Source organism: Lycium barbarum, chromosome 2 (assembly GCF_019175385.1).
Source record: "Lycium barbarum isolate Lr01 chromosome 2, ASM1917538v2, whole genome shotgun sequence".
Classification (NCBI taxonomy): Eukaryota; Viridiplantae; Streptophyta; class Magnoliopsida; order Solanales; family Solanaceae; genus Lycium; species Lycium barbarum.
This window is the reverse complement of record NC_083338.1, coordinates 1019257-1034687: the sequence shown is the minus strand read 5'-3', so window position 1 is coordinate 1034687 and position 15431 is coordinate 1019257. Positions and strand designations below refer to the sequence as shown.

Sequence of the window (15431 nt, the reverse complement as noted above, 5' to 3'; positions counted from 1 at the left end):
GAAGATAAAATTTACTCTTTTAAGTTTAGGGTTTGTATTCACCTAACAAAGTGAAAAGCACAAATGTTGGAGTTTGCTAGAAAACAATAGTTGTTTTTGCGCGGATTGCCCTTCTTTTTGGGTGGTCTTTAAATTTTACCCCTCTTATTTATGTTCTTTAAATTATCCCTTCATATTGCTGGTCTTTAATTTTTGCCTTTCATATTGCAACTCTGAGCGTTCACGCAGAAATTATGAGGTTCTGAGTTCGAACCCCCGCTCAAACATAAATTAAAAAAAAATGTAAGGCAAGGTTTGAGTCCCGTGTATGCCGGACCCGGCATACACTTATTAAGGAATTATCAAATTTATGTCGGACCCGGCATACTCATGCCTTATGAACAGACTTGGCATAAATATGCCAGATCCGGCATAACTTTGATAACTCCTTCACAAATTTATGCCGAATCCGGCATAAAGTTTGCCCATAAGTCTTCCCGTCCAATTCTCCTCTCCTCCTTATATTCCTTCCACCTGAATGAAACACCGAACACGGCCCTCCTCGTTTCACCACTTCGCCATTCATAAAAAAACAAATCCCTCTTAAAGTCGCAGACATATTTTTTTAAATGGATTATATCGGACACACCAAAAAAAAATTATCATAACTTTAGAAAAATATATCTACTTAAAAAAAAATTGGTAGACTTATTATAAAGTCACGTGGCATTTATTTAATTACAAAATAACTTAAATAATTTTTAAAAAAAACTCCCGTTAATAAAAAGAATATATTTACACTATTTTATAATTATAATGATATATTTACATCCTCTAAAATCTAAATCCCAAAATTTTGTTTATATTTGGACCTTTGCCCTTCACCTCCACAGTCCACCCTTCACCTCCAATTTTTCCTCTCCTCCTTGTAATGAAACAGAGAACATGGCCATCCAAGTCCAAATTGGACAGCCCTTTCATAAAAAAACAAACCCCTCTTAAAAATCATCCAACTAAAAACCCCTTTATCAAGAACTCCAAAATAATCACTCCAACAACTTCATCATCATCATCATCCTCCAACTCTAACAATCACGACTTTTCTCAGCTTCCGTATGACGTCCTGTTAAAACTTGCTGCTACTTTTACAGCACCGAATTTACGCACAGCTTCTTTAGTATGCAAGTCTTGGTTTGAAGCTCTTAAACCTTTAAGAGAGTCTATGCTTTTTCTCAGTTGGGGCAAGAGATTTAAGCATGGAAGAAATGGGGTTAAGCCCAATTTGATTAAAGCACTTGATTCTTTCCTTAAAGGAGCTGCTCGTGGTTCGACGTTAGCTATGGTGGATGCTGGGTTAGTTTATTGGGAAATAGGGAGAAGAGAAGAAGGGACTTGTTTGTATAGAAAGGCTGCTGAACTTGGTGATCCTGTTGGTCAGTGCAATTTGGGGATTTCACTCTTGCAAGGTATTCAGATTCTTGCATTACCTAATTCGTTCGCGCTTTTATGTTCAGTTAGTTGCTGGTTGGAGTTATGCTTGTATTAGTAATACAGGGATTAGTTATGCAGGTATTACTGAATTAGGGATTAGTTATCCAGAGTTTAGTCATTCATGTATTAGTTATTTTATCTTTTAAACTGTAAAAAAATATTGTACATGGATACCCTCTTAACTTATACATGTATTAGTTATGCAAAAAAAAGAAAGACATGAAGCAAACGTTGGATTAGCAATGTTTTGTTTTATGTGGAAAGAGAAAAGACAAACCAAACATGGTATAACTTATGCTAGATTTTATGTTGAGATATAGTTTTCGCATTTTAATGACCAAACAATGGATAGAGCTATGCAATTCTTGTTGCAAAGCCCTTCGACCCTTAAGAGAATCTGTGCTTTATCTTAGTTGGGGCAAGAGATTTAAGCATGGTCGTGGTGGGGTTAAGCCCAATTTGAGTAAAGCCCTTGATTCTTTCCTTAAAGGTGCAGCTCGTGGTTCGACGTTAGCTATGGTAGATGCTGGGTTAGTTTATCAGGAAATAGGGAGAAGAGAAGAAGGGATTGGATTGTATAGAAAAGCTGCTGAACTTAGTGACCCTTCTGGTCAGTGCAATTTAGGGATTTCACTCTTGCAAGGTATTGGAGATTGTTGGATTATGTTATTCACGACTTAGAGCTTGTTTGGATGATTGTTACATTTAGTTTCATAATGTATCGTATTGTATTGTGTTGTATTGTTTTGATGAATATGAGATTTGGACAGATTGTATCGTTTTCTGACATTACATAACGTCACACATCAGCATTATGAAGAATAAAATTATAATATTATAAAGAAAAATAGGGTGCGAGGTAAAATTATTATGAAAAATCACCCAACGAAAAAACCCTTTATTAATCACTCCAATATCAGTCCAACAAGCATCCTCCTCCAAGTGTAATAGCAACCAGTACTACTGCAATCACGACTTTTCTCAGCTTCCTAATGATGCTCTCTTGAAAATTGCTGCTACTTTTACACTACCGAATTTACGCTCAGTTTCTCTAGTATGCAAGTCTTGGTTTGAAGCCCTTAAACCTTTAAGAGAATCTAGGCTTTTTCTCAGTTGGGGTAAGCGATTTAAGCTTGGACGTGGAGGGGTTAAATGTAATTTAGCGTAAGCACTTGATTCTTTCCTTAAAGGAGCTGTTCGTGGTTCGACGTTATCTATGGTGGATGCTGGGTTAGTTTACTGGGAAATGGGGAGAAGAGAAGAAGGGATTGGTTTGTATAGAAAAGCTGCTGAACTTAGTGACTGTTCTGGTGAGTGCAATTTGGGGATTTCCCTCTTGCAAGGTATTCAGAGTCTTGCATTATCTAATTCGTTCGCGCTTTTGTGTTCAGTTATGCAAGTATGATTAATGCAAGTATTAGTAATGCAGGATTTGTTATGCAGGTATTACTAATTCAGTGATTAGTTATCCAGAGTTTAATTATTCATGTATTAGTTATTCTATCTTCTATACTGTAGAAAATAATGTACATAGATACCCTCATAACTTATACATGTATTAATTATGCGAAAAAAGAAATACATGAGCCAAATGTTGGATTAGCAATGTTTCTTTTTTATGTGGAAAGAGAAAAGACCAACCAAACATGGTATAACTTATGCTAGATTTTATGTGAAGATTTAGTTTTCGCATTTTCATGACCAAACAACGGATGGAGTTATGCAAGTCTTGGTGCGAAGCCCTTGGACCATTAAGAGAATCTATGCTTTTTCTCAGTTGGGGCAATAGATTTAAGCATGGGCGAAATGGGGTTAAACGTAATTTAGCTAAAGCACTTGATTCTTTCCTTAAAGGAGCTGCTCGTGGTTCGACGCTAGCTATGTTTCATGCTGGGTTAGTTTATTTGGAAATGGGGAGAAGAGAAGAAGGGATTTGTATGTATAGAAAGGCTGCTGAACTTGTTGATCCTGCTGGTCAGTGCAATTTGGGGATTTTCCTCTTGCAAGGTATTAAGGTTTTTCACATTATCTTTTTTTTTTTTTTTCCCCAGTGATGGTGATGTCGGGTTAGGTTGCACACACTTCAACAATTTCATTAGCTATCTAATATCCCCTACTAGCACAGATACCGGATAACTCTATCCACCAAGACTTGAACGGATGGGAAGAAATCGCCATGTTTTTGCCTCTGCTTGGAATTGACGCACTTTATTGACCTGGAATTGACCTTCTGGATCTCATCCCACCAAGACTCTCAGGTTCAGGAATTGACCTTATGGATCTAAACCCATTTTATTGACCACTAGTACACACCCTTGGCTGCACATTTTGTTATTGTTTTCCTATATTTTTATTTTGATGTGGCCGACTTGATTTTAGAAGTGTTTTTTCTAATGTTAATGCATCTACCAAAATATTAATTTTCATTCATGGTATATTCTTTTTGTTCTTGTTGTTGTTATTGTTAATATTATTGTTTTCTAGAACCTCGTTGCCTTGCCTGCAATTGCTGACATGGCTCCTACCAAACTGATAGTAATTTATTGCGCACGTCATGGGTTCGCACCCTGACACAAACAAAAGCCAAGGTTTTAGTAGAGAAGGGTAGAGGGGCGGACTCATTATCCAATGAGTTTCAAACCGTGCGTAACAGGCCGCCGGGGATTTTTCAGTTATAAGAAAAAAGTTTAACATGGCTCCAACGAAGTCATTGATCTCAGTTATTAATGTGACTCCTACAAACATGCTACATGTGAATGTTATCAAATAAGAGATACCACATGTGAAGTTAAAACTTGATCATTAAGAGTACCCCACAGAAAATTTGCATTTTGTACAGTTTTAAGTTAGGCTTTCTACTGATAAACGTTAAGATTCATTTCCATCAACAAATTTGACCTATAATTTTCATTCTGATCTCTTTATACTCTATGCAGCTAATCCTCCAGATCCTGAGGAAGCTGTTAAATGGCTGTATAAAGCTTCTGTTGCTGGCCATGTTCGAGCTCAGTACCAACTTGCACTTTCTTTACATAAAGGTCGTGGTCCAAACAATAATCTCCAGGAAGCGGTATGAGAAATTTACCTTATTTAAGTTATTTACTTAATATAAAAAAAAGCTTGCACAGTATTAGTAGAATCTAGTTCTGGAGTGTCACGCCCCGAACCATGGCCTGGACGTAACACGGCACTCGGTGCCTGACTGCATGTGACCGAGCGAACCACATGGCTTGCTGAACTATCATGAGGCATACATGAGCGGAATTATAATGTGAATGCATGATGAGCCTTTATAAAACGTAGTAAGTCATAATACTTAATAAAAAATACTTGTTTAAACATGAGTGAGCCAAAATGGCTATACGACTCCAAATGTCTGACATGACATAACTGACTTGTCTAGTCTATGAAACCTCTATCATGAGTCTGACTGGAAAACATACTTGCTGGGACAAGGCCCCCAGCATACCTTTAGATGCATAATTAATTAAAGAAATACAATGTCTAAACCCCGAATGAGATGGGGCTCACCAATACGCTGGTACGTACAAATCCTAATGATCAGAAGCGTCGTCCTGTAAATCCGTACCTGCATCGTGAAATACAGGCCCCCGGGAAATAAAAGGGGACGTCAGCACATTGAATGTACTGGTATGTAAAGCAACCGGAAGAACAACATGGAACAAGGGATAACATAATAAGAACTGAAATTGAAAACTTGGACATGAACATGAGCATGAGCATGAGTACATATATATATATATGACATGATTAAAACATGATAAGTAGGGAGAGCATTTCATAAACCGACACATAATATCACCACGTGGATACGTGGAGTCTGGTACCTCGCCGGACCAGCAGAGCCCCTATACCTTGCCAGGGTATAAGGTAGTAACGTACCTGATGGAACCATTCAGTGTGAAATTAAGGTATCGTCCTAACTGGGCGGAGCGATCCTTGTCCTATGGTGGCTACATAGTTTCAGGCTATCTGAGCCTTCTCGGTAATTCGTGCAACTCCCAAAAACATGAACATAATATAGTTGGCTAAAAAGCCCATGACTTTTGTGAATTTACTTGTACTTGTCTTGAAATCATGATTTCACGAAATAACTTGTAAACATGTACTTGATCATGAGAAATACAATAGTTCATAATCATATATTTGTAATTGACTTGAAAACATGCTTGTGATTTGTAAAATAAAACCATACAATTTCATATGAACATAATGAGAACACATGAGGAAGAATTCATGATTCATGGATTAAGCTAGGATCCCTAATGTCCGTAATGGAAGATTAGGAAATACAATAACGAACATAGATACGGAATTCATGTACATACATACATAATTACGGGCTACCAATATGTTGGGTTTAATGCCCTAGGATTTGAACTTCATAGATTTTACGAAACGGATCATGGGGAAGAACGTAGAGATTCCCACATGTGGATGGAAGTTCTACATACCTTAACTTCCCGCTTTGAGCGTATCACAATGTCCTTCAATCCCTTCAACTTCAATCTATAGCAATACAAGCCGTAGGGATTCTATATTAGCAACAATATCCATGTTTTATTCATCTAAGCATTTTATCAAACACTTAGTGGGCATGAAGCTCTATAACCCTCATTAATGGTGTTTTCTTCACCCAATCCTCATTCTATTACTTCTAGTTAATTCTACAATCTCAATTAGATGCAATTAACATCATTCTTCATCACCCATATGAATACAACAATCCCAAGTCAACAATCCAACAATTCTAGCATAGTTCATATAATTCTCTTCATCAAACCCAATTATTATTCTCCCAAGAATTCATCAATTCATAACTATAAATGATTTGGGAGTAGAAACATTACCTTTTATGAGTAGTCACCACGAAATCAACACTCCCAAGTTCGATCTTTAGCTTAAAATGACGGCAACAACTTGTACTACACTTTATCCTTCACGAGCTTCGGGATTCGGGGCCTTAAACTTGGTTGATTCTCTACTTTCTCTCTCTAACTCTCCTCTCTCTCACTTTCTCTCTCTAAGATCTGAAATTTGTGGGAAAAATGGGCTGCTAGGGTTAACATTTCCCTTATATACCAAGGGGAAATGGGTTTGACCCAACTTGAAAACGGGTTGGGACCTTTCTGTCTTAAAACGTGCATATCTCCCTATCCCGATGTCTCCTGTGAACCCACAACCCATGGTTGGAAAGGTATTTCAATTATCTACAACTTTCGTTCTTTGAGTTTTCCCAAATTCCCAAGTTATGATAGGGTTATGGCCTCCCGAAGTCAGGTGACCCGAAACGTAATTGCGGACCAAGATACGCCCCATGTTACGGTCCCGTAACACAAAGGACGGACCGTAACTTGGTATCGTACCTTGGTGAAAATTTCCAGTAAGGTTCTGGAAATTTTCCCTGTGTTACGGTCCACTGTTACGGTCCGTAACACGAAGTACGGCCCGTAACACGAAGGACGGACCGTATCTTGGTACCGTATCTTGGAGGAAATTTCAGTAAGGTTCTGGAAATCGGCTCACTGTTACGGCCCGTAACACGAGTTACAGTCCGTAACGTCACCGTAACGTAGACGAAATTTCCAGCGAACAGGCTTCAGTAAAATGGGCATAACTCTTGGCCCAGATGTCCGTTTGATCCCCATAATATATCGTTGGAAAGCTATTCCAAAGGGCTACAACTTTCATCAAGGAAGTTTTCCCGAATTCTCAACGGATCAAGGAGTTATCGCTGCCCGAAATAGGCCTATCAACCTACTAGAACTCTAATGACATAAGCTTAGACTCAGCTCCAAGACGCGGGGTGTTACATGGAGTTTCCTATGTCAATTGTAACTTATATCTCCTTGCTAGTTTTAAATTACAGCATGCAGTAGGAGATTTTGCAACTTTTATCTTAGAATAAAGCTATTTTAGATTAACATCAGTTTAAACAAATTCCTCTTTACCTGCCTAATTTCTCAAAAAGGCATTAAGTAAGATTTCAACAAAAAAAGAAAAATAGAAATCTGTTTCTTAGTAGGTGTTTGGACATAAAAAATGTGATATTTTTGAGAAAAAGTTGAAAAAGGTTATTTGGAATTTGAAGTTGTGTTTGGACAAGCGTTTAACTTGAAAAAAAGGTAGATGTTTTGTGAGTGGAAAATAATCACTTGACAAAATGGTCAAACCCACTTTTTCGAACTTGAAACTCCTCTTCAAAAAATCAGTCCAATAGTATTACTAAACGTTGTTTTGAGATTTTCTTTTTGCAAAAAAGGTTTATGGCCAAACAGGCTCTTAAATTCAAAAGTTCAAGTCCTCCTTTTGAACTTTGTTCCATGGATGTTGAACTCAAATATTCAAGTGTACCATTATGGCGCAAAAAATCTTGCTAGTTTTCAACTGTCTGTATAAATTACAGATATAGGTCTTGGGAACTTTGATGGTGCTTAAAATAGTTTCAACTGTCTGTTTAAATTACGGAAATAGGTCTACTGAGAACTATAATTAAAAGATTCTTCTTTCGTTGCACAGGCGAAGTGGTATTTGAGAGCAGCAGAAGGTGGATATGTCCGTGCTATGTATAACACTGCATTATGCTACTCCGTCGGAGAAGGTTTAATGCAGTCTGATAAATTAGCAAGGAAATGGATGATGAGAGCAGCGAATCGAGGTCATAGCAAAGCTCAGCTTGAGCACGGGCGGAGTCTATTTTCGGTAACTAGTCATATATGCTCCTCACTCCTTTTCTAGTTCAATTAAAGAATCCCTGACCCCGGCCCTGAATCTCATTCCTTCTTATTTCCCACTAGCCTGTGAACATGCAATGTTATTCTGAGATGAGTTTAAATTGAGTAACATGGCCAGTTAGGATTCATTTAGCAGACCCAACTTATTCGAGACTGAAACATAGTTCTTTGTTTGTATCCTTTGAATAGTTGTTGTTTGTATCCTTTGAATAGTTGTTGCTTGTTTGTATCCTTTGAACTTTTAACCACTCGTGTTCTTTCTTTTCTTTTTTTTTCTTTTTGGGTACATTGGAAAAGACTAAATAATTTACTTAAAATCTTTCATAACTGCTTGGATAGCATCTGCTAGGAGAAGACTCCATTTCGTTCAGAGAAACTTCCCAGTTTATCAAATCTCTTGCATGCTTGTGACCTTCATTTGCTAGGAGTCGGCGTAGTTGTTTGCCTCCTCCAAATATGAACAATAGTCTCTAGCAAAAACTTACAGTCTTCAATAATAGCGCAAAAATGATATTGTATGTCCTCTATGATAAGCTGGACTGCAAGTAGATGATATTGTATGTCCACTTGTAGTTCTTTATATCCTATTTCTTTTGCTAATTTTAGCCCTTGTTTGATGCCCCACAACTCTGTAGTTAGGCTTCATAACCACTCGTGCTCACATTGAACAGGAAGGGGAGATGATGCGAGCTGTGGTGTATTTGGAACTTGCTGCTCGTGCTGGTGAGGCGGCAGCTGATCCCGTCAAGAATGTCATACTTCAACAGATGTCCGCCTCTTCCCGGGATCGAGCTATGCTGCTTGCCAATATTTGGCGTCCTTTACCTCCATCACACTAATACCTGTAATTGTCAGCTTAATCAATGTATTACTTAACTTCTTGAAGTGAAAGGGTAATATAAGAATTTTTTTCCCCTGCGGTTGCATGTTTCAGATTCCTGTGCTACTGTAATAACTGATAAGGTGTTTAACTCAATGTGACATTCATGTGATTTTGATGTAGTTGTTACATCATTGAGATCGTCTTTTGGGGTCTCTATCGACGTGACATGCCACATAGGTGTATTGCGACATATTTGCCTGACATAAATCTTCTTTATTATACGCAATGAATTAATTACTTTCGATGATCATTCAAGTTATAGAAATAAAATAGTAAAATCCTTTTTGAAGTTTTTGAACAATAAATTTGAAAGTTATTTTAGCTAGGAACGTGAACGGTACATTTCGTGTTGTGGTATATTGCCTTCCTAAGCCTGCAGCTGGAAAAGGAATATAAAAGAAAAAAATGTGTTTTTGTGTATGGCTGCATTATTTCAGGAAAACTTAAGCAAATGGATAAATCTGAACCATTGAGAGAGACCAAGGATTGACCAGGAAAATTATTTTTGTCCTTATCTTGGTAAAAATAATTATGTTGGTCATTTAATATTGGAGATTGTGTGCTTTTAGTTCCTGAATCATCCAGAAATAATGATTGTGGTTCTTGTATTTGGTTTCGTATATCTAACCTATAATCGAAATATGTAATATTTATCCTTATGCTTGTGAATCTCACAAATTTGACGAATTATTGCCTATTTAATCATTTAATTAACCATGTGTTATGTTTAATTTACATGTTTCTCTGTTTGGAGGTAATATAAGTTTAGAAATAATCTAAATATAGCATATTACTATACGTATGTAAACCGAGAACACGTATTTTTAATTTATCAAGGTTAAACTTAAATATGGTTAGTAAAATATCAGGAGGGCCAAAATCAGTGTTTAAACATTTTCTGTTAACATTCTTGTTTCTTATTGCTTGTTGCTTGCATTTTATCGTTTCTTTTGCCCTCTTATAGTACTATTTATTTATGTTGGACGAAAATATTTATTTATTTGAATATGCTCGTTCTTTAGTTGTATGGACATAAAATTTCAAAGGGGAATTTCCATCTTTTGCTTCCAAGTGGAGAGATTTGATTTCTTCATGCTTAAGTTCAGATATGCAAAGACAAGAGAAACCTACATTTTTCAAATTAGAGAACGGCTATATGCGTCTCTTCTTTTATATGCTTCTTAAATCCCTAGTCTATTTAACTACTCAATACTACAAATACTAGATAAATCACTTACAGATTAATTAGGCAGATATTTTGCTCGAAAATAGACGAGAACTACCGGATCACCCCTTTTCATTCTGAGGTGACGGAGGAATCGTGCCATTTGATCCGTTTTTTTCTTGACTCGAAATGGGAGCAGATTTGAAAGAGAAGGAAATGAAAGTTGAAATAGAAGTAGTCTCCAAGGAAACATTAATCAAGCCATGTACTCCAACTCCGGACAAACTTCGCCATTATAGCCTTTCATATCTTGATCAAATAGCTCCGCCCGTTTTCATGCCCCTCGTTTATTTTTACCCCACGAGTGACCGATTTTCCAACACAGAGCATTCAGACAAGATAAAGTTATCGTTATCCGAGGCCTTAACGAAATTTTACCCTCTAGCAGGGCGTGTCGTGAACAACCTTTATGTTGATTGCAATGACGAGGGTGTCCCCTACGTCGAAGTTGTAGTCAAGTGCAAGCTCGTTGATATCATTACCGATCCGATTCCTAATGAGCTCAATAAATTCATCCCTTACGAATTGGATGATGTGAAAAATCTTGGATTAGTAGTACAAGTAAATTTTTTCGAATGCAGGGGGATGGCGATTGGCATAGGCATCTCTCACAAGCTAGCTGACGCTGCGTCGTGTTTCATGTTTATCAACACTTGGGCAGCCATTGCACGTCGCGATTATGCTGGCACATGTCATTCCCCCTTTTTTTCTCCAAGATTTGACTCTGCAGCACTTTTTCCGCCCAAGGACGCGTCCCTGGTTCAGGACGCGTGCTTGGAAATTCATAAGGAAAACATCGTGACTAAACGATTCGTGTTTTCTAACTCCGATATATCGGCTCTTAGAGACGAGTACGCAGATCAAAACAGGATGAAGGGCAGCGTATTCGAGAGAACAGGACGACGCCCTTCGAGGATTCTAGCTTTATCCGCATTTTTGTGGAGCCGTTTCATGGCGATCGTTCATCCCGTAAGGGACCCGAATAAAATTTACCCTGTCATGCATGCGGTGAATCTGCGAACCCGGGCTGAACCGCCGCTGCCCGAATCTTTATTCGGGAACATAATGCGGCCCGCGCTTGTGCTACCGTTCTTCGATAAAGGTAGCAAAGACGAAGTTTTTCAGTTTATGAACCAAGTGAGAGAATCCATGCTAGAAATTAACAGTGATTTCGTATCGCAACTTCAAAAAAGTGATATAAAACACTTGAATTTGCTCCAAGAGGGAGCAGATGAAAAACGAAAAGGGCATATGGCATTGCTTTGTTTTTCAAGTTTGTGTACATTTCCCCTGTATGAAGCTGATTTTGGATGGGGCAAGCCGATGTGGGTCGGGTCGGGTCGGCTCGCTACGAAGAATATTATTGGATTTATGGACACAAAATCAGGTGACGGAGTAGAAGCTTGGGTGAATCTCAAAGTCGAAGACATGGCTCAATTTGAAGCTGATAAGCAGTTGCTCGCCTTCTGTAACAATGGGATATGAAAGTCACTCTTCGACGTCTTGCTTATACTAGTTTTCTCGGTATCGCTTCAATTTTATCGGCTGTCCTATATGGACCGACTTCTTACTTATACTAGGTTTCATTAATTTCTTACGATTGTCTAAAAACTGTTTTAGGAGGGCCAAAAACTATTTCTTTATTACTCAAATCCTATTCGCTATTAGCTTCGAACTAGAAATGTTCAGAACGTGTATTTGTTTTTACACCTATAATGGTATATCTATAGATAATTAATAAAGTTTAAGTCAAGAATTCGTTAACAGATTAATTAGCACCTCTTATGAGTAGAGTTATCAATAGTAATATTCCAACACATACCAACTAAAACAAAAGTAAAATAATTCATGAGATATAATATATGGAGAAACAAACATTTTGAACATGCTGAATACATCGACATCCCTTAAAATTGTCAAAAGTAATTTTCTTACAAACCTCAACACATACCATAACTTATTAGCTACCGGACCTCTGCTCAAAAGGGAAACAAAAAAGGGGTACTTTGCTAAATGAAAAACAGTAAAGACAGCAAATATGATCTAGTCATAGGAATGGTCAAAATCCCCTTCAAAGGCCCAAGGGTTCTCATTTCTGATCTCAGCTTCTTTCTCTGGGGTGAAATCACGTGATTTTGAAACTATCTATTTGTAGATCAGAAGCTGCTGCAACGGTTATTCAATATCACTAGTGATTTCAGCCCAGAAGGAGAAGTTGAGATCCGAAATGAGAACCCCTGGGCCTTGAATTGGATTTGATAACACCCTTGACTAGGTCATAGTTGCTATTTTATGGAAGAGTGCAATAGTTATAAAGTATTTGAAACTAACTTGAATGACTATTGAATGATTTAATTTCTTGAAGGGAATAAAGTGATGATACTTACACATAATCAAGCTTCAATTAAAATTTGCCTTAAATCATATAAATCTGACTTTATATTAGGGTATTTAATTATTTATTTATCTTTGTTAGCCTAACTTTATGGTGGGTTCTAATGGGTGATTCTAAATACTAAATCAAACTATTATGGAATATTATTGGATTTATGAATACAAAATCAGGTTATGGAATAGAAGTTTGGGTGAATCTTAATGTCAAATATATGGCTAAATTTAGTTTTCTTTATATTGTTTCAATTTTATCAGATGTTCGATAGGGACCGACTTCTTGCTTATACTAAGTTTCACGATTAAATGTTGGTAACTTTTACAAAAATAATTACTTGTATCCATAAAATAAAAAAATAAAAAAAAAAATCTTCTTCCAAGTACATGTCCACCTTGTCGCATAAGTAGTGATCTGTACTAATGTGTAACGATCGTCCAACCATCTTTGGCATGAAATTAGTGAAATTGAATTTTTCGTAAAGGTGTGCAGTACCAACAAATTCATAGAGTTTACCCGTGTTGGATAAAACAATAACACCGACCTCAGCATCACAATAAATACCCAATTCATTAGCTTTCTTCAACAACCTTGCCTTCTTTTTGAAAAAGTAACTAAAGGCAAGGGTTAATGAAGAAATCTAATTTAGCTTTCTTCAACAACCCTTGCCTTAAGTTACTTTTTCAAAAAGAAGGCAAGGTTGTTGAAGAAAGCTAATTAATTGGCTATTTATTGTGATGTTGAGGTTGGTATTACTGTTTTCTACAACTCGAGTTGTGCGTCCAGGCGGTTGCTAACAGAATAAGGACAAGTCGCTTTGAGGTTGTTCAGGAGATATTCAATATCACTAGTGATTTCACCCCTAGAGGAAGAAGCTAAGATCTTAAATGAAAACCTTTGCCTTCAAAGGGGATTTTGACCACACCCTTTATTAGGTCATATTTGCTATCTTATGGGAAAATGCAAAATGATGATTGAATGATTTAATTTGAATGGAATAAGTCCTGATACTTATAGACAATCTAGCTTCAAATAAGATTTGCTTTAAATGATATAAATCTGACTTTATAGTAGGTCATTTATTTATTTATCTTTTTTAGATGAACTTTATGGTAGGTTCTATTTGGTGATTCTAGATACCAAATCAAACTATTATGGAATATTATTGGATTTATGGATACAAAATCAGGTGATGGTGTAGAAGTTTGGGTGAATCTTAAAGTCTTGGCTAACTGTGGAGTTGATAAAGAGTTGCTAGCCTTCGATAACAATAGGATATGAAAGTCATATTCGACGTTGCTTACACTAGTTTTTTTTATATTGTTTCAATTTTATTAGATGTTTGATGGGGCTTGCGCAAAACAAAAACATAATTAAAAAAAAAAAAAAAGATAAATCAATTTTCTTCTTCCAAGTGCATGTCACCTTGTCGCATAAGTAGTGATTTGAACTCATGATGTAACGATCATCCTACCATCATAGAGCTTGCCAGTGTTGGAAAAAATAATAACACCAACCTCAGTATCACAACGAATAGCCAATTCATTAGCTTTCTTCAACAACCCTTGCCTTCAGTTAGGGTGTACATAGGAAACCGACAAACCGTACAAACCGATAATCTGAATCAAATCGAGAAAAAATCCGACTAATGATTTGGTTTGACTTGGTTTGGTTTTAAAGAAAAACCCGAATACTATTTGTTTGGTTTTAACTAAATAAAGTCAAATCGAATCAAAACAATCCCACATTACATTTATAAAATCTTAAAAATATTTTATACATAAAAACATTTATTTATAATGTAATTTATAAATGTTTCTTAAACTTTTTCATAATTTTTTGTCTTTTAACATATTATTTCAAGCTTGGAATTAGAACTTTGAATGGTCCAATAATAAATTGGGGAAAGATCATGCATGCCGCCCCCTCAAACCAAAAAAAATAACCCACCCAACCCCCCATTACTTTTGTACCCCCCAGAAAAAAATTAAAAGTATTTACCTGAGATGATACCAATATGGTATATAAATATGCTGAGATGGTATCATGGAAGATGCTTCAGTCCTTCTCACAGTCCTCTATGATACCATCATGGTATATCATACTGAGATGGTATCATGGAAGATGCTTTAGTATGGTATCATGGAAGATGCTTCAGTCCTTCTCTTAGTCCTCCATGATACCATCATAGTATATAAATGTATTAAGACGGTATTATGAATGATCATGTTCATTTATTAAAAATGACACACTTTTCTCAGAAAAAAAAACTCTATGATATCATCGTCTTATATACATATACTGTGATGGTATCATGGAGGACTGCTTCAGTCCTTCAATGAGACACTCCTCAGGTCCATCGTGGTATATAAATATACCGAGACGGTATCATATAGGACTGCTTCAGTCGTTCTCTTAGTCGTCCATGATACCATCATGATATATAAATATATTGCGATGATATCATGGAGAAAGGAGTTTGAGCGAGGGGGCCACGTCGGGCAAATAGTTTTGGGCAAGGGGGTACGGTGGGTAATTAGTTTAGAAGGGAAATGGGGCGGGTAATTATTTTATTTTTGGGGCGTATTTCAGTTAGTTTCCCTAAGTTTTATAGCTCATAAATATTAGTAACTCAAATAAAACTCAAAAAGAATCAAATCAATACTAATGCTAACAAAAGAAATTCAATTCTACACTAGGAATGACAAT

At 36.7% G+C, this 15431-nt stretch overlaps 2 protein-coding genes across 4 annotated transcripts; both read left to right on the top strand.

Annotated features, from left to right (window-relative positions):
* The first annotated feature begins 854 nt into the window (after positions 1-854).
* LOC132625516 (F-box protein At1g70590-like) lies at positions 855-9248 on the top strand. Of its 3 annotated transcripts, none has more exons than XM_060340151.1 (5): positions 855-1445; positions 3325-3477; positions 4407-4540; positions 8011-8193; positions 8897-9248. In XM_060340151.1, exons 1-5 carry the CDS (start codon positions 911-913, stop codon positions 9062-9064), a joined length of 1173 nt encoding a protein of 390 aa, XP_060196134.1. In that variant the 5' UTR covers positions 855-910; the 3' UTR covers positions 9065-9248. The 3 variants fall into 3 exon arrangements, with proteins under 3 accessions (XP_060196134.1, XP_060196135.1, XP_060196136.1); XM_060340152.1 differs by lacking the exon at positions 3325-3477 and adding an exon at positions 1961-2113; XM_060340153.1 differs by lacking the exon at positions 3325-3477 and having other exon boundaries at positions 857-1445.
* A 1241-nt stretch (positions 9249-10489) lies between these two features.
* LOC132624267 (stemmadenine O-acetyltransferase-like) lies at positions 10490-11818 on the top strand. The gene has a single exon (XM_060339073.1). The coding sequence runs from the start codon at positions 10490-10492 to the stop codon at positions 11816-11818; it is 1329 nt and encodes a 442-aa protein (XP_060195056.1).
* The last annotated feature ends 3613 nt before the right edge of the window (positions 11819-15431 follow it).